This window comes from Coenobita brevimanus, chromosome 101 (assembly GCF_032717465.1).
Source record: "Coenobita brevimanus isolate Jiangsu-jjx chromosome 101, ASM3271746v2, whole genome shotgun sequence".
In the NCBI taxonomy this organism is placed as follows: Eukaryota; Metazoa; Arthropoda; class Malacostraca; order Decapoda; family Coenobitidae; genus Coenobita; species Coenobita brevimanus.
In genome coordinates, this window is record NC_137054.1 from 15,184,139 (window position 1) to 15,205,802 (window position 21,664).

The following is a 21,664-nucleotide window of genomic DNA, read 5'->3' on the forward strand; positions in this document are numbered from 1 at the left end:
GGACAGACAGATATACAGACAGGCAGACAAACAGATACATACACACAAGCACTTAGATTAACTGACACTGACAAGATATAGAAACAAATATACAGACATTATTTTTACGTTCTAATTTTGGTTCGTTTATCTTTACCGTCACACACTTACGATCCAAACATCCGTACTTACGACCAGATTCCCTGAGAAATACCGTAACTACGACAGCGGTACTGCGATATTCCCGGGACTCCCCCCCCACCCCCCTCCTCCAAAAAGCACATGTACTAATGAGGCAAAAATAATGTTGTGTTCATTAAGTGATTGGGAGGAGGAGGAGAGGAGGGGCGAGTAATGACTGGGGGAGGGGGATTGGGTAGAGGTAGTTGAAGGACTGGAGGGATTGGAGGGATGGAGGGAAGAGTGGAATTGAGGAAATGTTGAAGGAAGAACATTAGGAAAGAGTTTGGGCTGAAGAAGTGGAATGAATAAATAAGTAATAATTGCATGGATGAAGTCGAAAAATAATGAAAGAAGGAATTGGAAAAAAGGAGAAAAGGGGAAAAGGGCGTAGGTGATATCTGTGCAAGAGTAAGAAAGTATAAGCAGGAATCAGGAAAATTTTGAGATGACATGGAAGGTGTGTGTGTGTGTGTGTGTGTGTGTGTGTGTGTGTGTGTGTGTGTGTGTGTGTGTGTGTGTGTGTGTGTGTGTGTGTGTGTGTGTGTGTGTGTGTGTGTGTGTGAGAGAGAGAGAGAGAGAGAGAGAGAGAGAGAGAGAGAGAGAGAGAGAGAGAGAGAGAGAGAGATATTGAACAGAAAAATAATGTATAAATAAATGAGTGAAAGAAGGAAGAAGCGAAAAGAAATAAAGAAAAAAAATCAAGAGAAAGGGAACAGCAAAATACACGAATGCATAAATAAATGAATAAATGTATGAATGATGAAAGGAAGGGTGAAAGGAGGAAGAAAGAAACAGCACAAGGAACCCCAAGGAATAGACGGAAGGAATAAGGAACCGTCGAAGGAGAAGAAGGAGAAACATAAGACTGGAATAGAAAACGCACATCAGAGAGCGAGAGGCAGAGAAAAGAATAAGAATGACAGAAAGAAAATGAAGAAAAGTACCAAGTGTAAAGGGGAAAGCAGACGGAGAGAGGGAGAAGGAAGAAAAGCAGCGAAAAAATGAGGATGAAAAGAAATGGGAAAAGAGACGTAAGTGAAAGGTCTATCAAGGAACGAAGGAGGGGAGAGGGAGAGAAGGAGGGAAGGAGCTTAAGAAAGATGGAATAAAAGAAAATGAGGGAGGGAGGGGAAGAGAGAGGGAAAAAGGAGAGAGCGAATGGGGGAGAGAGAGGAAAGATGTCAAGGAAAAATCAGGACGGGAGGAAATAGAAAAGGAGACAGTAGAGGGGGAAAGGAAGAAGAAAGGTGAATAAAAAGGGAGAGAAAGGGAGACGAAAAATAGGGAGCTAACCACCTTGAGGAGGGGGAAGGAAAGGGAGGGGACGAAAGATGTATAGAAAGAAAAGAAAAGGGGAAATCGAAAAAGGAGGAGGAAAAATGAGGGCAAGGAGGGGAAGGAAGGAAGAAACACGAAAAAATAAATAAGAAAAGGAGGGAGGGAGGAGAGGGAGAGAGAGAGGAAGGCTGCTAAAAAGGGGGAATGGATTAAAAAGGGAGAAAGCGAAAGGGAGGAAGTAAAAAAAATAAAGACAAAACATTTCCAGATGGGAGAACTGAACACAAAATCTTAAAATAATTCAGAAAACAATTTTACACACACACACACACACACACACACACACACACACACACACACACACACACACACACACACACACACACACAGTTATGGTAAGAAAACAGAAAAAAAGAAAATAAATGAGGAAGAAAAGCAGAATGATGATAAAAAAAATTTCAGAGAGAAAAAATGGTACATTAGGGGAAATAAAAGAAAAAGGTAAGACGAAGGAAAAAAAAAACAAATGCTGGAAATGAAAATAATATGAATAGAAGTAGAATGGGGAGAGAGAGAGAGAGAGAGAGAGAGAGAGAGAGAGAGAGAGAGAGAGAGAGAGAGATAATATTAGCTGCTTAACACCTACCGTCTCAAAAACCAGAAAGGAAAATGAAACGAAAATATAAAAAGCAAATAAATAAAATAAAAAATAAAACCAGGCAGAAAGTAAGGGAGCAAGTGAGATAATCCCAATAATATAAAGTCCAGGAGTCAGGTGATATTAAAAAAAAAGGCGAGAAAAAAAGGTGAGAAAAAAGTTAAAAAAAAAAAAAAAAAAAAGGGCTTGGGGCAAAATTCTACATAGTTTTGAAAATTACCTAGCACCTCTTCTTCAGCGATTTAGTTTGCATATCACTAGCCTTTTTTTTATTACTGATTTATGTGGATATTAAAACGGCCTCAACAGCATGCAAGAGTATCTCAGAGAATAACATTAAAATAAATCGCTATGGAAACGGCGTCACGGAGCTTCCAGTACCCCTTAAAATACAGCCTCAGTTTTAATGGACAATAAAGTTTGATTCAGAGGAAGTTCAAAGTAGTTAAAAATACTTAATTTTTCGGAAAGGGTGATCATTTTTGGAATTAAATCACTGTTTGGCTGAAAAACGAGAAATTTCACGAAGATTTTGTGTGTGTGTGTGTGTGTGTGTGTGTGTGTGTGTGTGTGTGTGTGTGTGTGTGTGTGTGTGTGTGTGTGTGTGTGTGTGTGTGTGTGTGTGTGTGTCTGGTGGCCTTACACAGCCGCCCTCAGAGGGAGTCACCACAAATCCGCTTTATTGGTGTTCTCCATCCCTCCGTTCTTGCTAGGGGCTTGCATACTTTTTTTTTTCTTTAGTTGTCCCTTTCTCTCTCTCTCTCTCTCTCTCTCTCTCACACACACACACACACACACACACACACACACACACACACACACACACTTTATCTTTTGATTCATTGGTAGCATCGGTTAGGCTTTTTGCACTGTCTGTCTGTCTGTCTGCCTGTCTCTCTCTCTCTCTCTCTCTCTCTCTCTCTCTCTCCGTTCTTACAAGGGAGAGAAAAGTTAAAGAGAAGGAAGGGACGGCAATATCTTAATAGACTTCTTGAGGGCAAAGGGAGAAGTTGTGAGACGGGCCTGCCTCTCTCTCCCTCTCTCTCGTCATCTCTATTGTCTTTTACTTTCTTTACATCTATCGTTCTCTTTCTTGTCTCCTTTCTCATTTTCTTTCTCTCCCCCTCTCTTCTCTCTCACCCATTGTTCCTTTCTTTCACAATACTGCTCCTTGTCATCCTCTCTTTCTCTTCTCTCTCTACACAGTCATTTCCCTTCCCACCTTCCTCTTTCCCAGCGATCCTTACTACTCTTCTCTCCATCTTTCCATTCCTATCCCTCATCCTTCTCATCCATTTCTTTCTCTTTCCTCTTCCATCTTTTTCGTTTTCCAAATGTTTAATTGCTTTCCCTTCCTTCACCCATCCCTCCTTTTCCCATTTCGTTCGTCTTTCCATCTCCTTTCCATTCCTCTCCCTCTCTGACCTCTCCTCTTCCTCCTTCTCATCTTCTTCTTCCTCCTCCTCCTCCTTCCTGTCCCCTTTTCACCCTTTCATCCTTTCAAATTTTCCTTTTCAGTGTCTCCCTCTGTCATTTCCTCTTCTCTTCCATTCCTCTTCTCCTCTTCGTTCCTGCCCCGTCTCCTCTGCCTCTTCCAAGTCTCTCACCTCTTCTCCCTACCTCGTCATCGTTCTCCTTGTCCTCGTCCTCGTCCTCGTCCTCCTCCTCCACCTCCTCTCAGTCCCATCCCGTCTTTTACTTCCCACGTTCCTCTTCCTCTTTCTTCTATCCCTTCCTCTTCTTTCATAGTCCTTCCCCCGTCCTCCTCCTCCTCCTCCTCCTCAAGTCACTCTCGCATCACCAGAATTTTTGCGACTCAGGACAAATTTTCAGCCAAGTGCCTCCTCACCTGTTGGGGTCCTTCTCTCTCTCTCTCTCTCTCTCTTGGGTCCGACAAACTTCCATAGTCTTGCTCCTTTAGTTAAGTTTACCCTCTTGTCGTTTTAATATAATTTCTTCCTCCCATTTTCTTCCTTTTTTCTTCCTTTTTCTTTTCTGATCCTGATATTTTTTCCGTACTTTTTGTTTTTTTTATATTATTTTGTTTAGTTCCTTGCGTTTATTTCTTTTATTAAGCATTTCCCTAACAGTGAGTGAATTATTTTCCTTAGTTTATGCAATTTTTCCCCATTTTGGTAGGTTTAAGTCTCTCTCATTTCATTGCATAAATCTCTGTCTGTCTGTCTGTCTGTCTGTCTGTCTGTCTCTCTCTCTCTCTCTCTCTCTCTCTCTCTCTCTCCCTCCACGCTCGAGGAGGAAAGAAGAAGCATAAGCAATTTCTTACGAGAGTCCTCTGTCACAAGTTGGTCTCCTGTTCGTCCTCTCTCTCTCTCTCTCTCTCTCTCTCTCTCTCTCTCTTTCTCTCTATCTACGTGTATATGTATTTACGGTATGTATCTATTATTAATGCCTCGCCTGGATCTTTGTGTCCTAATCTCGTTCTATTTTCAACACACACACACACACACACACACACACACACACACACACACACACACACACACACACACACACCTCTTTCTCCCTCGTCTCCTCCACATTCTTCCTCCCTGTTGCTAACCTCAGGCGAATGTTTGACAAAGAAGGAGAAGAGGGAGAGAGAGCAATAAATTGGAGGGAAACGCGAGGAGGAAAGAGAGAGAAGAGGGAATGGCGAATATAGGAAACGATAAAAGGGAAGAAGAGGAGGAAGGAGAAGATGAAGACGACGACGAAGAAGAAGAAGAAGAAGAAGACGAAGACGAAGAAGAAGAAAAAGAAGGAGAAGAAGAAGCCGATGAAGAAGAAGACGAAGACGACGACGACGAAGAAGAAGAAGAACAACAACAACAACAACAAAAGTTAGTGATATGGATGCTGAGCTGAGAGAGAGAGAGAGAGAGAGAGAGAGAGAGAGAGAGAGAGAGAGAGAGAGAGAGAGAGAGAGAGAGAGAGAGAGAGAGAGAGAGAGGAGATAACGGGCTGGTAGTTCAAGAAAGGTAGCAAGGAAGGGAGGAGGAGTGAGACAGAGAGAGGAATAAAAATGGGAAAGGGAGGGAAGTGGCGGAGAAAGAGCAAAATAGTGAGAGTAAAGAAATTTAGAAGAGAGGAAAATAATATGAAAAACAAATGTAGGGGCGAGGCGGGAAGTAAGGTGAGGAATGAAGAGGAAGACAAGGAAAAGAGAGGAAAGGAAAAGAGAGAAGGACAAGGAAAAAGGAAGAGGGGAAAGAAAGACAGAAATGGAACACAGAAATTATGTGCACAGAGAATAATATGATAAAGAAGAGGGTGGAGGGGAACGAAGAATAGCATGAATGGAATAGGGAAAATAAATCATGAAAGATGAAGCATCAGGACCATCACATCGGAGAAGAGGACAAGGGAGGACATAGAGGGAAATATGGAAGTAAGGAAAATAATCTCAAGACAGTTTAGGTTTCGTCTTGAGTGTTTTGTGGCGTATGACGATTAAATTCTACATGTACCTGAAATGACTGGATTTAGCTTAGTTTTAATTACGGTAGGACTGGTTAACAAGGGCACGTGAGGGCGCAAGGAGGAGGTCAATGAGGTCATGGATAAAACAGAACAAACCAAGTCAAATATATATCAGGGACAAAAAAAAATGCGACTAAATCAAATATAACACTTGATCTTAATCGAGGTCGAGTGAGGGCGTAAGGCTGCATCAAGGGGTTAAGGACTCGACAGACGGATTAGGTCAAGGTTAGGTCAGGTGACGTAGGATTAAAAAAGGAAAATGGATTTAATGGGCCACTTGACAAACCTAGGTCAAGTTAAGAGGAGTGAGACAGATCAGGTGAGGTCAGGTAAGGTCATGATTATCAGAGGAAGTGGGGGAGGAAAGTGAAGACACATCGAAGCTCTTAAAAGGTCAAGGGTCAGACAACAGAGAAAGTTAGGTCCGGTTTAATATTATAGAAAATTAGGCTGGATTAGGTGGCCACTTGAACTACCTTAATAAGCTCAAATGTGTCGGGGGAAGGGGGGTAAGGCCACATCTAGGGTCAAGGTCAGGCACAATAGGTTAGGTCAGGTAAGGTGAAGTCGCATATTATGGTGAGATGGGAACAAAACGAAAAGAGGCATCTAAGTCCTAAAAGACAAACGTTATTAGGGTAAAAATCATGGCCTGTTCTAATTACCACTTGACCTACCTTAACGAGGTCAAGTGAGGGGGGTGAGGCAGCATCCTGGCGGTCAGGGTCAGAGCGCAGGTCAGGGTGAGCCCCCCAGTACAGAGGTCGCGGGGGGTCGGAGCCGTGGCCTAGTTGGGGTGAGAGGGGCTGCTCCGGGCGGGGTGAGGAGGGGCGCAGGAGCTGGGACATGGTCTGCTGCAGGAAGGAATGTGCCCCCACTCCTCCTGCGGCGGCTGCGGCTGCGGCTACGGCGGGACTCAGGCCGTGTGGCAGTGAGGGGCCGTTGTGGGGGACGTCGCTCCCGCCGGCCTCGCTCTCACTGGTCTCCTGCAACATTAAGGTGGCATTAGAGAAGGGGTAGTGGGGAAATAGCAGGGATCATCAAAACAAATAACAATAATACGATGACGTTTGTGGAAGAACAATACAGATAATGATTAAGGTAAGTACAACAATAAGGTTATATTTGTGGTGGAGTATAGTAAGCAGACAGCGAATAATACGACCACGATAAAGAAAAAAAACATTAAATCTAGCACCATAAATCCCCTCCCTGGAAGCAGAAATCCGAGGCTGGACAAAGGAAATCTAGAAAACTGAAGGGGTGACTGGAATAAATGCCTGACTGTAATAACTGATAAAAATAAAAACTGCTTCTTAGTAACTCGAGTTACTGAATAAATTACGTGGGTTTTCATTAGGACTATTGCCTCAGATCACAAAATAAGCTGGAGTCTAAAAAAAAAAAATTGGTATAAACTATAAAGAGTATATTATGTACAATGTAATAAAGGAAATTGAGTCCAACAAATATTAATGGGCATATAATAAATAAATATAAAAAACAAATATGCAGACCAATATAACACACACACACACACACACACACACACACACACACACACACACACACACACACACACACACACACACACACACACACACACACACACACCGGGAAGGCAGGATGAAGGAAGAGTCTTGGTGAATCAGTCTTTTTAAAGTCTTGACAAGAAACGGAAGTCTTAAGTCTGGAAGCAGGGTGGAGGGTGACGCCTCTCTCTCTCTCTCTCTCTCTCTCTCTCTCTCGCCATTTTCCTTCCTTCGCACACAAACCTAGGTGAAAAATAACATTAAAACACACACACACACACACACACACACACACACACACTTACAAACACAGACACACACACACATACACACTCACAAAACTGAGAAAGTACCAAATAAATATCACTCATATACATAAATAAAAAAAAATGAAAATCCATTACCAATAAAAAAATCAAGAAAATAGCAACAAAACACGAAAATATATGAAAAAAAAAAAAAGCCAAGAGACACTACCACCCACCAAACAAATGCGTTTTCAGGAGACAAAAGGAAAGCGCAATTAAAGAAAAAAATATGAAGGCTATTCTTTCCTCCTTGTCCTTTTTTTTTTTTTTTTTGTCTTTTTTTCTTGAGCTCTGGTGTGTGGCTGGTGTTAGCTTGCGGACATATCGTAGGAGGCCAGTCAAGACGGACGGACGTTGAAACAAAACTTGAGGGAGTAAAAGTTTTCTCTCATAGTCCCCCCCTCCCTCCTTTCTCTTCCATTTTCTTAATTTTCTTTTTGGTCTTGGTTTTGTGTACTCTCTTCAAGCACACCTTTTTCTTTTTCTTTCTCTTCTCTTATTACTTGCTCCGTCCTTCACTGTTTTTTAATTTCCTTGAGGTCTCCTTCTTCTTCTTCTTCTTCTTCTTCTTCTTCTCTCTCTCTCTCTCTCTCTCTCCATAAATTTTTTTGTTTTTTTTCCTATTCTCTTTTCCGTTCATTCCTTCATGCGACTTCCATCTCCTCTCCTTCGTCTCCTCCCTCCTTGATCTTCTCTTGCTTCTCTTCTCCCTTCTTCCTCCCTCCCTTTCCTTCATACAGATGTCCCCTATTCCTCCCTCATTTTCTTCCCCTCTTCATTTCTTCTCTTTCCCCTTCTTCCCCTTCCTCACTGTGCCCCTCCCCTCTTCTCCCACCCTACCTCAACACTCTCTCCATTTCCCCTCTCTCCTCCCTCCCTCCCTCTTCTTATCTCCACGTTTTTCCCCTTTTTTCCCCCTCTCCCCGCTCCTAATTTTGTCCTACCTTTTTTCCCTTTTTCCCTTAGTTTCAAGGTTACCTCACCATTATCGTCCCTTTATCTTTTCTACTCTTGCCCCATTATGTCCAAAAGTGCTCTCTCTCTCTCTCTCTCTCTCTCTCTCTCTCTCTCTCTCTTTCATACCTTCTAGTCCTTTCTCCATTCTATCAGGTTATACTTTATCTTACTTCTTTTCACCTCATTCTCTCTCTCTCTCTCTCTCTCCTTTCAGCACACCTCAGAGTCTCCTTTAGTGGGTGAGAAGACGAAAAACAAAAATTATGGAGAAAAAGGTGAGCTACTTTTACCCGTCATGGTGGGATGTTCGCGAGAGAGAGAGAGAGAGAGAGAGAGAGAGAGAGAGAGAGAGAGAGAGAGAACATGATAACACACGCCTCTCACAGTCACCGAAAACAATCAAGACATCAATCTACACTAAGAACAGAAAAAAAGAAACCCAAGGCTGAAAAAAAAATGAGAGTGCGAGAAAATTGATGATATACCAGCAGGCGCACTCAACTCACTCCACATGCACTCAAATTAGCGTGAGTGGAGGCAACTTGCTAAGCACTCCGGGTAATGAAGAGCTTGCTAACTTTTCACTGGCAACTTCAGGTAGACTTGTTTTATAAGTTGCGTGCGCTCTCTCTCTCTCTCTCTCTCTCTCTCTCAAGATTTACCTCATTTTGTCTATTCCATTTCTCCTTAATCCTTCATCATGTATTTTTTTTTTTTTTTGCATTCTGTCTTCCTTCCTTTCTTTCTCATCCTCATCTCTAGTCCTGCTCCTCATTATTTCCTTCTCGACATCCTCCCTTTCTTTCTGTTGTCTTTCTTGTATCTTTCAACACATCCATAATTTTTCTTCCTTCACTTCCCCTTCCTCATTCCTATTGAATCTCAGCTCACTTTTCTGTCACTCCATCTCTCATTCTCTCTCTCTCTCTCTCTCTTTTTTTTTTTTTAAATTCGTTTGGCATGTCATTTTTTTTTCTGTTTATCTATCCTCTATCTATCTATCTTTTGCGTGTCTACTTTTCGTCGATCTATCCATCCATCCACCTATTCATCTATCTATATCTATCTATCTATCCGTGAATACCAGTACATACATACAGATATAATGAAGTGGGAAGAAAGTCAAGGATGATGATGATGATGATGATGATGATGATGATGATGATGATCTCTGCATTTTATATCGCTACTTATAACCACCAAATCAATCAATCCCCACCAACCACCCATCAATCCATCAATCCACACCAACCACCCATCAATCAACCCCCACCAACCACCCATCCATCAATCAATCCCCACCAACTACCCATCCATCAGTCCCCACCAAACACCCATCCATCAGACCCCACCAAACACCCATCCATCAATCCCCACCAACCACCCATCAATCAACCAATCCCCACCAACTACCCATCAACCAATCCCCACCAAACCACCCATCAACCAATCCCCATCAACCCCCCCCCATCAATCACTCCCCACAAACCACCCATCCATCAGTCCCAACCAACCACCACACCAGCACAGCAAACAGCCTCGTAGCCCCTCACGCAGTCCGCTTAATAAGACGTCAAAACAATACCCCCCCTGCCTTCACACTGCTGTTAAATTTAATAACCAAAAGAAAGTTGGAGTGCTAGGGAAGGCCCCGCGCCAAAATTTCATCCCAAGTTTTAATTCGCGTCCAAAGGCTCTTGTTTTGGGGAGGGGGGGCTGGGAGGGGAGGGATGGGGGTATTGTTTTTGTTTTGGACTCTTTTTGGGGTGTGTGTTATATTTCTTTTGTTTTTATCGCCGCCTCCTCCTCCTCCTCCTCCTCCTCCTCTCCTTCATCTTCCTCTTTCGGATCTTTCACATTCCTCCACCTAATTTTCCTCCTCCTTCGTCTTCTCTACATTCCTCTTCCTCGTTTTCTTCATTGTCTCTATACTCCTCTCCCTCATTTTCTTCTTCCTTCGTCTTCTGTTCCTACTCCTTCTCTACATTCCTCTCCCTCATTTTCTTCTTCTTCTCTACATTCCTCTCCCTCGTCTTCTTCTTCCCTCGTCTTCTGTTCCTCCTTCTTCTCTACATTCCTCTCCCTCCTTTTCCTCTTCTCCTTCTCCTCTGGTTCAGGCGATCACTTTCTTTTTTTTTATTCTTGATGTCAATTTTTCTTTTTCATCTCAACAGACACACCTCTCAGTAAAGAGGTTAGATTCTTGACTAAATGCACTGTTGGATACATCATTTAACAGACCGTTCCTTGGCTGAAGAGAAAAAAATAAGATAAATACTGTATGAATAATGTATAAATCATGAATAAAAATGCTTCATAACAGTTCATCAGTAAAAATGTATAAAGCTGGATGTGTGTATTAGTATGCAAAGATAGGTGGACCAACTAAAAAAATAAATAAATAAATAAAAATGCTATATCAAAAACACTAACCCCAAGACAAAGCAGCAAGGAAATAAAGTAGAAAGTAACATTCGGAAAAATATATATGTATCCGCTCCAAAGAGAAAACCAAGTAGAGAAGAAAATAAAAAGAAAAAATGTAATTATATACTCCCAAAGAATAGCACACACACTGTCCCCCAAACACCTACCCAGTGAAATGAAGAACTGGAAAAACAGCAAAACTCATCTCATATGCACTAAGAAAAAAAACTGCATCACCCAAGAAAAAAAATTACAAACGCCCCCAAATCCTACCAAGAAAATCATAAGAAACTGAAATAAATTAAAGAATAAAACGGAAAAAAAAATTAATAAAAACAAAAAAAATTGCTTGAAAATGGATGCAGAAACGTCGACTAATAAACTGAAAACAAAAGAATTATATTAAGGAGAGAAAAGTGTATAAGAAAAAGTAAATACATTAAAAACAAAAGATAGCAAGAAAAAGGGGGCGTCCAGTCTGTGTGTGTGTGTGTGTGTGTGTGTGTGTGTGTGTGTGTGTGTGTGTGTGTGTGTGTGTGTGTGAGAGAGAGAGAGAGAGAGAGAGAACGCAGCGCCTCCTCTCGTGCAGGGGGAGAAAATTACCAAAGTTGGGCGAAGAGATTATGTTTGATAAGAATGCAGGGGCGCAGGATCTCATATTATATGCTAGGGGGTTTTGCTGCATCAAGGAGAAAAAGCTGCCCGTCCCCTGCCCCCCCTGCCCCTTCCCCTGCCCCCCCTGCCCCTTCCCTTACCCCTCTGCCCATTCCCGTCCCCCCCCCAGCTCGAAAATTTTTAATGTGTAAGAATGCTTTGGTGAATTAAAATTGAGGTGGGTGTTTTTCTCCTCCTCCTTTCCCCTTATTTCCTTCTTTTCTTACCTGTCTTTTTCTGTTACCTTTTCTATTTCATTTCCTTCCTCTCTCTCTCTCCCTTCTAAACTTCTCCATCATTCCTGTTCCTATTTACCCCCTTCTTTCTCTCCATCCATTTTGTTCTTCCCGCCTTCCCTATGCTGTCTTACCCTACCTTACCCAGCTCCTTTCTTCCCTTCTTACACTTCCTGCCTCCCTTTTCTTCTCTTTTTCCTCACTCTTCTTGCTCGCTTCCTACACTCCTTCCTTCTCTCCCTTCTCGAAATTTCCTTCTTTCCTATTCCCAATCATCCTTGCCATCCAATACTCCTTACTCTTTACCTCTCTCCCCTGCCATTTATACCTCTCTCTCTCTCTCTCTCTCTCTCTCTCTCTGGGGAAGAAAGCCTACCGCTGTGCTATCTTTTTCTCCTGCTCCTATAATTACAGCACTGTATTAGCATTAAGGCCGGACCGCTTCCTGGGACCGTAGGTCTGCGTGGTCTGTGTATTTATGTAACTATATGTAACTCTCTCTCTCTCTCTCTCTCTCTCTCTCTCTCTGCAGTTTCTCCCACTCACTCCAAAACTAATCAACCTACCTTTTTTCCCTACACTCTCTCTCTCTCTCTCTCTCTCTTTCTCTCATCCCTGTGTCTGTCTCTCCTTCACCTCTCACCCACTCACAACACCGTAGCTACATCTAATATGCTTAAAAAAAAAATACAGACGGAGGAAAAAGAAAAGAGCATTAAATAATTACCAGGTTAAATTCTCATCTTTTCGTTCATCCCAAATCTTTTCGTTTACAGCTTCCTTCCTTCCTGCCTGCCTGCCTACTGCCCAATGTAAGAAATACACACACACACACACACACACACACACACACACACACACACACACACACACACACACACACACACACACACAAGCCTCGTTTTATGTACACACTCTGTGCCTGGAGATATTGCATGGGACGAGAGGAAATGAAGGAGCGATGATGATGATGATGATGATGATGATGATGATGATGATGATGATGGTGGTGGTGGTGGTGGTGGTAGTAACGGTCAATAATAACGGCAGTAATAATAATAATAATAATAATTATTATTATTATTATTATTATAATAATAATAATATTAATAATAATAATAATAATAATAATTTTAATAATGAATTCAGTACAGCGCAGGCCCCTCTCATCTTTCCATTTCTTATTCTCAGTCATTCCTTTCCCCTTTCTGTCTTTCCCACTTTCCCTCCTTTCCCCACTTCTTCCCCCCCCCCTCTCTCTCTCTGAATCCCCAACTCAGCTAACTCAGCCTCCTTCACAACAACTCCTCATTCCCTCCCACTGCCCCCCATCCCCCTCACTCCCTCCCACTGCCCCCCTATCCCTCCCTCATCACCTCCCACTGTCCCCTCCTCACCCCCCAAACGCCCTCTCCTCATCTTGTTCTTCTTCACCTCCTTCCCTCACCCCGTCCCACTGCTCCCCATATCCCCTTCACCCTCTTCAACTGGTCCCTTCGTCTTCCCCTCCCCTCCCCCTCATTTCCCTCCACCTTCCTGCCTTCCACCGCCCCCCCACACTCATAACACTCCAGTCTTCCTTTCCCTTCCACCTTTCTTCTCTTCTCCTCCTTTATTCCTTCCTCCCCCAATCTCTAATCATCTTTTTCCAATTCATCATGATTCCTTTCTATGCCTGCCTATCCTTCCTTCTTCCCTCCCGTCTCTCTATCCCTCCCTCTTACCTCTCTCTCTCCCCCTACTTTTATTCTTCCTTGTCTTCTCTCCCTCTTATTCCTTTCTTCCCTCTCTTCTCTCCTTTTCTCCCTCTCTTTTCATTCTTCCCTCCTTCGTTTCTCTCCATCCCTCCCTCCCTCTCTCCTTCCCTCCATTCTTAAACCCTCAACTCAGGTAACTCAGACACCTCTCAGATCCTCTCCCCCTCTCTCACTCTCCCTCCCCTCCTCCAACCTCTCTTTTCTCCCGTCCCCCACACCCTCCACCTCCCTCCACACACAAAACTCCCCACTTTTCCTCCTTCAAGTTCCCGTATCTCACAAAAACACTCGTCATATCGCAACTCACAACGATAAAAAGAGCAAAAGGAAAGAGAGTATGACAAAGAGAGGGAAAAAAGGGCATCTTCACAACTGTAAAAAAAAAAAAAAAAAGATTTGTCACAAAAATGATACTGTACTAGATGGAAAGGTCGAAAAGAGAGAGAGAGAGAGAGAGAGAGAGAGAGAGCAGTTTCACAATAGCCTGCCACCATTTCTTCTTCTTCCTTAACCTGTCCTCTCTCGACCATATCTGAGTCGATCTTAACCTCTTCCATACGATGACGTCTTATTCATCTCAAGAAAGGCTCCCCGTACTGAAAGGGTTAAGACTATATTTATCTCGACTTGGGAAATCTCTCCCAGGTTAAAAAATTTCAAAGTATGAGGAATACTGTATAAAAACCAAAGTAATAAAACGGGTGGAAATAATTCACTGGACCATCATCATTGTCTTCATCATCATCATCATCAAAACCATCATCATCATCATCATCATCATCATCATCTTTTCACCGCTACCATCATCATCATCACCACCACCACACCACCACCATCGTTACCATCATCACCACTATCATCATCATTATCAACATTACCACCATTACCATCACCACCATCATCAACATCACCAACACTAACATCATCACCAATAGCAACAGCATTAGCTCTTTTTTTTTCTGTCGAGTTTAGACGGCCATTTTTTTTCCATTTGTCATTCCATGTCGTAGGAGGAGTCCTTTAGGGATTCGTGTATATATATATATATATATATATATATATATATATATATATACACTGTATATATTTTTTTTTCGTTTTTATATATTTTTTTTTCGTTTTTCACCCTTCGTTGAGCTTTTTCCTTTTTTTTTTTTTTTTTTTTTTGCTTTTTTTTTTTTTTTTTTTACACCGGCTCTGGTTTTCCTCTTAATCCTCAAGCTGCAAGGAACCGTGTTAGAGAGGGGCGCCTTCACGTGGGGGTGCCAACAAAGCCAGGCGGTGGATCTGCCCGATATACGAAAAACCCACAGCCGCCTTCCTATCCTTAGAAGAAATTAGGATGGTGGACTGCAGGGAGACAGCAACTTCAGCCTGCAGCCTACCGGGTTCCGGTTCAGATAAGCTACACATCCTTCAGGAGAACCGCATCGTCTGGCTTTAGCTTTAATAATGGACTAAAGGAAATTAATGACAGAGGAAGAGGAAATGTTATGAAAAATGCTGAGATGGTAATAAAGGAGGAGGAGGAGGAGAAGGAGGAGGAGGAGGAAATGTAATGAAAAATCTTAAGATGGTAATAAAGAAGAAGGGGAGGGCAGGACCAAATGACACGGAGTGGGGGCGGTGAAAGAGAGAGAGAGAGAGAGAGAGAGAGAGAGAGAGAGAGAGAGAGAGAGAGAGAGAATCAGGGGAATATAGAATAAGGAACGAAGGAAAGGGGAAAGAAAGGTAGAGGGAGAAATGGAAGATGAGGGAAAGAGGAGAGAGGGAGATGTGAGGACAGGGGCAAAATTAATGGGAGGAAAGAGGAGGGAGGGAGAGAGGGGATGAAATGGAGGAAGAAGAGGGAGAAATGGGAGAATGGAAGCGGAAGGAGAGAGATAAAGAGGAAGGAAAAGTGAAAATGATGGAAGGGAGAGAGAAATGCGGAAGAAAGAGGAAAGAAAGAGGAAGGGAGAGGAAGGAAGGAAGGAAGGAAGGAAAGAAGGAATGGAAGACTGAAGGAAGGACACAACAGAAGAGAGGAAACATAGGGAGCTGTGATGGAGGAGGAAAGATGGAGGGGAAAAGAGGGAGGGAAAGAATAAGCATGAAACTGGTTGAAAAAAGAGGAGAGGATGAGACAGAAGGAAAAGAGGAGAGGGAGACTGAGAAATAAATACACGTGTTTAGGAAAATAAGGAAAATTATGGAAAATACTGAGACGAGAGAGAGAGAGAGAGAGAGAGAGAGAGAGAGAGAGAGAGAGAGAGAGAGAGAGAGAGAGAGAGAGAGAGAGAGAGTGCTAATGAGACTCCAACTAAGAAGCTTGCCAGAGGAAGAAGGGCAGGGAAGGGAGGAGGGGACGGGAGGAAGGAAGGGGAGGAAGAGAAGGGAAAGGAGGGAAAGGAACGGAAGAGCAAGAAAGAGTGGAAGAGAGAGGAATGGAAGGGAGAGGAACAGAAATAAAAAGAAAGGGAGGAATATGATTTTCGAGGAAAGGTATGGGGAAAGAAGGGAGGAGGAGGAGGAGGAGGATTAAGTAAGAGACTGAGAGAAGATTTGGATGAAGAGGAAGAAAGAGGATTAGGATCTGAGACGGTGAAAAGGAGACAAAATGGATTCAGGCGACGATGAGGAAGGATTGTGAGGAGTGGCTATGAGGAGGAGAAGAAATCATCATCATCATCATCATCAACATCACTACTGTCATTATCATCATCATCATCATCATCATCATCAACACCACTACTGTCATCATCATTATCACCATCATCAAAAAATCTATTGTCATTAATATTCTGGGTTAAGCTAGATCCAAAATTACGAAAATAAGGCAAAACACAGAACTCAGGAGAGACAGAGAGAGAGAGAGAGAGAGAGAGAGAGACCGGTGAAGATAAAAGAGTGAACGGGAGACGAGAGAGTGAGAAAAGGAAGGAAGAGGGTTGGAGGACCAGGGACTTTAAAGACAGAGACCAGGAGGAGGGGAGGGGAGGAGGGAAAGGACAGGAGAGGAGGGAAAGGACAGGAGAGGAGGGAAAGGAGAGAAAAGAGGAGAGAAGGAGAGGGGAGAGAACAGGAGAGAAGAGAGAGGGGGAATGGGAAAAGAAGAGGGGAGTGAGAGAGAAAAGGAGGGAAGGAGGAAAAAGAGAGTGAGGGAGAAAGAGTAGCAGTTACGTGGAGGGTAAGAGAAGGGAGGGGGAAAAGGGGAAAGGCGGAGGTAGAGAGGAAGGAGAGAAGGGAAAGGGGAGGAGAAGTGGAAGGTGGGAGAGAGCAACAGAGAGACGGAAAAGGAAAGAGAAAGAGGTGGGAGGAGTAAAGTAAGTATAAGATGGAAAAGAAGATGAGAGAGACTGAGCAGGAGAGATGAGATGAGGAGGAGGACAAGAATATGGGCTTGAAGAAAGGGAGGAGGAGAAGGAGGAAGAGGAGGGGGAGGGAGAGGAATAATGGAGAAGGAGGAAGGGGAAGAGAGAGGACTGACCAAGGGCAAGGACGAAGAGAAAGGAATAAAGATGTAGGAGGAGGAAGAGGAGGAGAAGGAACAGACAGAGCTAAGAAAAAAAATGGAGGGAGAGAGAGAGAGAGAGAGAGAGAGAGAGAGAGAGGAAGGTGTGAGAGTTAGGGGAGGGAAGGAGGAGGAGGTGTGAGGAAGAAAGAGGGATAAGAGGCTGAGAGGGGAGGGAGAGGGCTTGGTGAAGAGGCGAAAGGGAGGGGAGAGGGAGGGAGAGGGGAGAAGGAGGGAGGGGAGAGGGGAGAGGGAGGGAGAGGGGAGAGGGTGATCGCTGGTCATATTGATTATGATAACGAGACGAAGGGAAGGAGGCGGGCGCAACGGAGGAGGAGGAGGAGGAGGAGGAGGAGGAGGAGGAGGAGGAGGAGGAGGAGGAGAAGGAGGATTACACACAGGATTACACAGGAAAGCAAACAGCAACAGACCTTATGGTCCTTTCGAGGCTGCTTGTTAGAGAAAACTATGACTACAAGATCTAACTCTACATGTTGAAGGATAAGGATAGGAAAGCAAGAAGGCTCCCCCCACCACCAAACCCTCCAGGAAAAAGTGAGAAAAACCACCATGCAGCATGGAAAAACTGACATGGAAATTTTATAGGAAACACTGGAAAGGAAAAGTCACATTCTATAATACTTTATCTATAAGCTACCCGATAGAGTAACCTGAAAGAGAAAGTAAACAAATAAAATAATAGTTACGGCATGACATTATAAACCAGTTACATTGAGTTAATGGGAAGTCTGTGGACATAACGTGGAAGCTACACACTGCACAGTGTGGATGTTTAGGGGTGGTGCAGCAGCCTTGCCTGGCGCTTTTAAGGTAGGCAGCAGTCAATCAGGCCCTAGCTCCGTTTGCTCCACTGAGACAAGGAACTCTCCCATGTGGGACAAGTACACAAGTTTCATCCTGAAGCAGTGACCCCTGGTACATTAAAAAAATCCCGATGGTGGTCACTTGACTAACAGGGACCCTCAGTGATCCACAGCCCATCACAGGTCGAAAGTAAGAGTAGTGACCGTTAACTCAGGGTTATCTGTGCAGCTCCTAATCTGTGCTTATATTGCTTTCTTTGCGCTGGGGAGACTGAAAAGTATATAGGACGGGTGTCTTAGATAAAAGGGGACTGCACAGTGCACAGTGTGGATGTGCAATGCACAGAGTGGATGTTTAGGGGTGGTGCGGCAACCTTCCCTGGCGCTTTTTAGGTAGGCAGCAGTCAATCAGGCAATAGCTCCGTTCACTCCACTGAGACAAGGAACTCTCCCATGTGGGACAGTACACAAGTTTCATCCTGAAGCAGTGACCCCTGGTACATTAAAAAAATCCCGATGGTGGTCACTTGACTAACAAGGACCCTCAGTGATCCACAGCCCATCACAGGTCGAAAGTAAGAGTAGTGACCGTTAACTCAGGGTTATCTGTGCAGATCCTAATCTGTGAGGAGGAGGAGGAAGAGGAGAAGCAGAAGAAGATGAAGAAGAAGAAGAAAAAAAAATAAGGAGAGAAAAGGAGAAAGAGGAGGGCGAGGAAACGATGAAGAAGAGGCGGAGGAGGAGAAAAGGGGAGGCATATGGGGAAAGAATGAAAGGGATGAGGAAGAGGAGGAGGAAGAGGAAATGGCAGACTGAGGAAGACTGACAAAGATTAGGCAATGAAAGAGACAGCAACATGAGAAGGAAGAAAATGGAAGATGAGGGGCCATGACTGAGATACAGAGAGGAAGCAAAGGGGAGAAAGGACGGACGGAGGAGGAGGAGGAGGAGGAGAAGGGAAAAAAGGAATTAAAGCTTAGGTCACAGAGGAGATGCCAAAAATGTTGAGACAAAGAGGATGAGAGAGAGAGGAAAATGGAGGAAAAAGAGGCCATATTGGAGAGCTACAAAGAGTTACATAGATTTACAGACCTCACTGACCTTTCTAAGATGTCCGGTCATAAGAAAAATAGAAAGACTTAGACAATAATTTAGGAAGTTGAAGAATTAGAGAGTTTAAGAAGAGAAGAGGAAGGTAGGAAGTGTAGAAGATGTGGTGTTTGAGAGAGAGAGAGAGAGAGAGAGAGAGAGAGAGAGAGAGAGAGAGAGAGAGAGACTATTATCAACGAAATATGCCCATAAATGAAAAAAATAAAGGAGAATTAGTAAATACATTAAAATGGAGCGAAAGACAAATAATCAAAATAATAAAGGAATTAATAAGGAAAGAAGTGATTTACGGATTGAAAATAAAAAGAAAAATAAAGAGACGAAGGGTAGGAGAAAAAAAATAAAACCAAAGAATTTAAAACAGAGAGAGAGAGAGAGAGAGAGAGAGAGAGACCCCCTCCCGCCTCTCGACTCCTCCGCAGCCTTACTTAGTCTTATTTTTCACACTTTTTCTTGCCTTTTTCTCAAGACAAGAATTTGCGGTTTTGTTTGCTTTCTTAAAGGGCGTAAGGAGAGGGAGGGAGAAGGAGAGAGGGAGAAGGAAAAATGGAGGGAGGGAGAGAGAGACGGGGGGAAATGGAGAGAGAGAGAGAGAGAGAGAGAGAGAGAGAGAGAGAGAGAGAGAGAGAGAGAGAGAGAGAGAGAGAGAGAGAGAGAGAGAGAGAGAGAGAGAGGGGGAATTGGGGGGAGGAAGAGAGGGGGGGAAAATGGAGAGAGGGAGAAGGACAGAGTGGAAATGGAGGGAGAGAGAGGAGAAATGAAGGGAGGGAGAGGAAGAGAGAGGAGGGAAATGCAAGGAGGAAGAGTTGAGGGAGGAAGACGAAGAGAGACAGTGATATTGAGGGAGAAAGAGGGAGAGAAAGATGAAAATGGATAGAGAAAGAGTAGAGGGAAGATGAGGAAGAGAGAAAGAAATGGAGGAAAGAGGAAGAGAGAAACAGGAAGGAAGAGAACAAAATGGAAAGAGAAAGAGGAGAAGGAGGGAGAGGAAGGGACGCAATGGGAAGAAAGGAAGAAGGAGGGACAGGGAGGGAGAGAGGAGAGGGAAATGGAGGGAGGAAGAGCGGAAAGAGCAAGAAAAGATGGAGGGAGATGAATGAAGAAACGGAAGGAGATGGAGGAGGAGGAGGAGGAGGAGGAGAGGGAGGGAACGGGTGGGAGGGAAGGGAAGGGAGAGGAAATAGCAACGAGGAAGAAGGAGGAGGAGGTAAAAGTGAAGAAGTAGGGGGAGGATTCAGGAAGGGTTGAAAAATGAAAGCACTGATGGAAGGATGGAAGAAGGGAGAGAAGAAGGAAGGTCGGAAGGAATATGAAAACATGTGAATGGTAGGCGGAAGGAAGGAAGGAAAGAGGCAACGAGGGAGGAAAAAAGTATAAAGAAAAAAAAAATGTTGGCAGAAAAATGAACGGAGGAGGAGGAGGAGGAGGAGGAGGAGGAGGAGAAGGAGGAGGAGGAGGAGGAGTAGATAAAACAGAGACCAAAACAAGGCCGAAGAGAAAGGATGATGGTAGGAGGTGGAGAAGGCATTTTTTCCTATTCTTATTTTTTTCCCTTCGTCTTACTGGCTGAAAAGTAGCCATAGCGGTCGTCTTCTTCCCTCTGCACGCCCAAATTCACCCAATCCCCCGTCAATATCCACCCATCTTCCCCCACCTTTCTTCTTCCTCACTTCATTTCACACAGATATTAACTCTCTCTTCCTCCCCCCCCCCTCTTTCCTCCATACCCCTTCTCCCTCCCTCCTCTATCTTCTATCTCTCTTAACTCTCCATCTCCCCCCCCCTCCTCCTCCAGATCCCTTTTCCCTCCCTCCCTCCTTCCTTTTATCTTCTATTTCTCTTAACTCTCTTTCTCCCACTCCAAGCCCCTTTTCCCTCCCTCCCTCCACATCTCCTGTTTCTCTCCTTTACTTCTCTACTGCCTTCCTCTTCCCCCCCTCCATCTCTCACCCATTTCTCCCTCTTATCAATTTCTCTCTCTTTTCTTCCTCTCTTTCTTCTCTGCCCCCATTTTCTATCTCTTCCTTGCCGTTTCCTCTTCCCTTCTCATAGCACCATACACTCATATCCTAATCTCTCTCTCTCTCTCTCTCTCACTCTCTCTCTCTCACGGGTGATGCGTGAGGTGGATGAGGAATTGATAACGATGAATGGAATGAAATACAAAATGAGGAAAGTGGTAGATATATGAATTGCAAAAGGGACAAAAAATGAAAAATAAGGCGAATGTATAAACGCATGGGTAATCTATCTATCTATCTATCTATCTACAGCCAGACGCCATAATCCCGCAAGTGATGTCCGTTTGACTTTGAGGTATAGTTATTTTACGGGGAGGGGTACCAACCCTCCGCCAACCCATTTGTTGACATGTAGGGAACACGTATGGGTTGGTTATATGATTACCACCCAGCGCTGCAAATGGTCTCCTGGTTTGCAGGAAACCATTAGGCTTGTCACTCAATGTAAAGCTACCTGAAATAGAGATAAGCTGGCTGAAAGAGGAAGAGTGGAGGGCAGACAAGAGAAAAAGAATGATAAAGCTGAAGGAAGAAGTAGGCAGCACTACATCAAGTGAGTGGATGATGGTTGCCACCGAATACCGCCATAAAGAAAAGAATAAGTTAAATGAGAAATAAAATTAATACTTTTCTACAGGCACAAATAAATAAATAAGAAGAAATCCAAAACTCAAAAAATTTTCTTCTCCTTCTTCCTCCTGCTCAAGTAATCCTTCAGCGCCATTAAAATTTTTTCCGACTGAAATTTCGAGACTCCAAAAATC

General features: G+C 43.7%; 1 protein-coding gene across 1 annotated transcript in view; it reads right to left on the reverse strand.

Moving 5' to 3' along the window:
* dati (zinc finger protein datilografo) overlaps positions 1–21,664 on the reverse strand; it is a 1,103,308-nt gene that overhangs the window by 520,814 nt on the left and 560,830 nt on the right. The window contains exon 5 of the mRNA XM_080284265.1: positions 6,259–6,548. Coding sequence (XP_080140391.1) covers positions 6,259–6,548 — 290 coding nt within the window. The remainder of the gene's footprint in view (positions 1–6,258; positions 6,549–21,664) is intronic.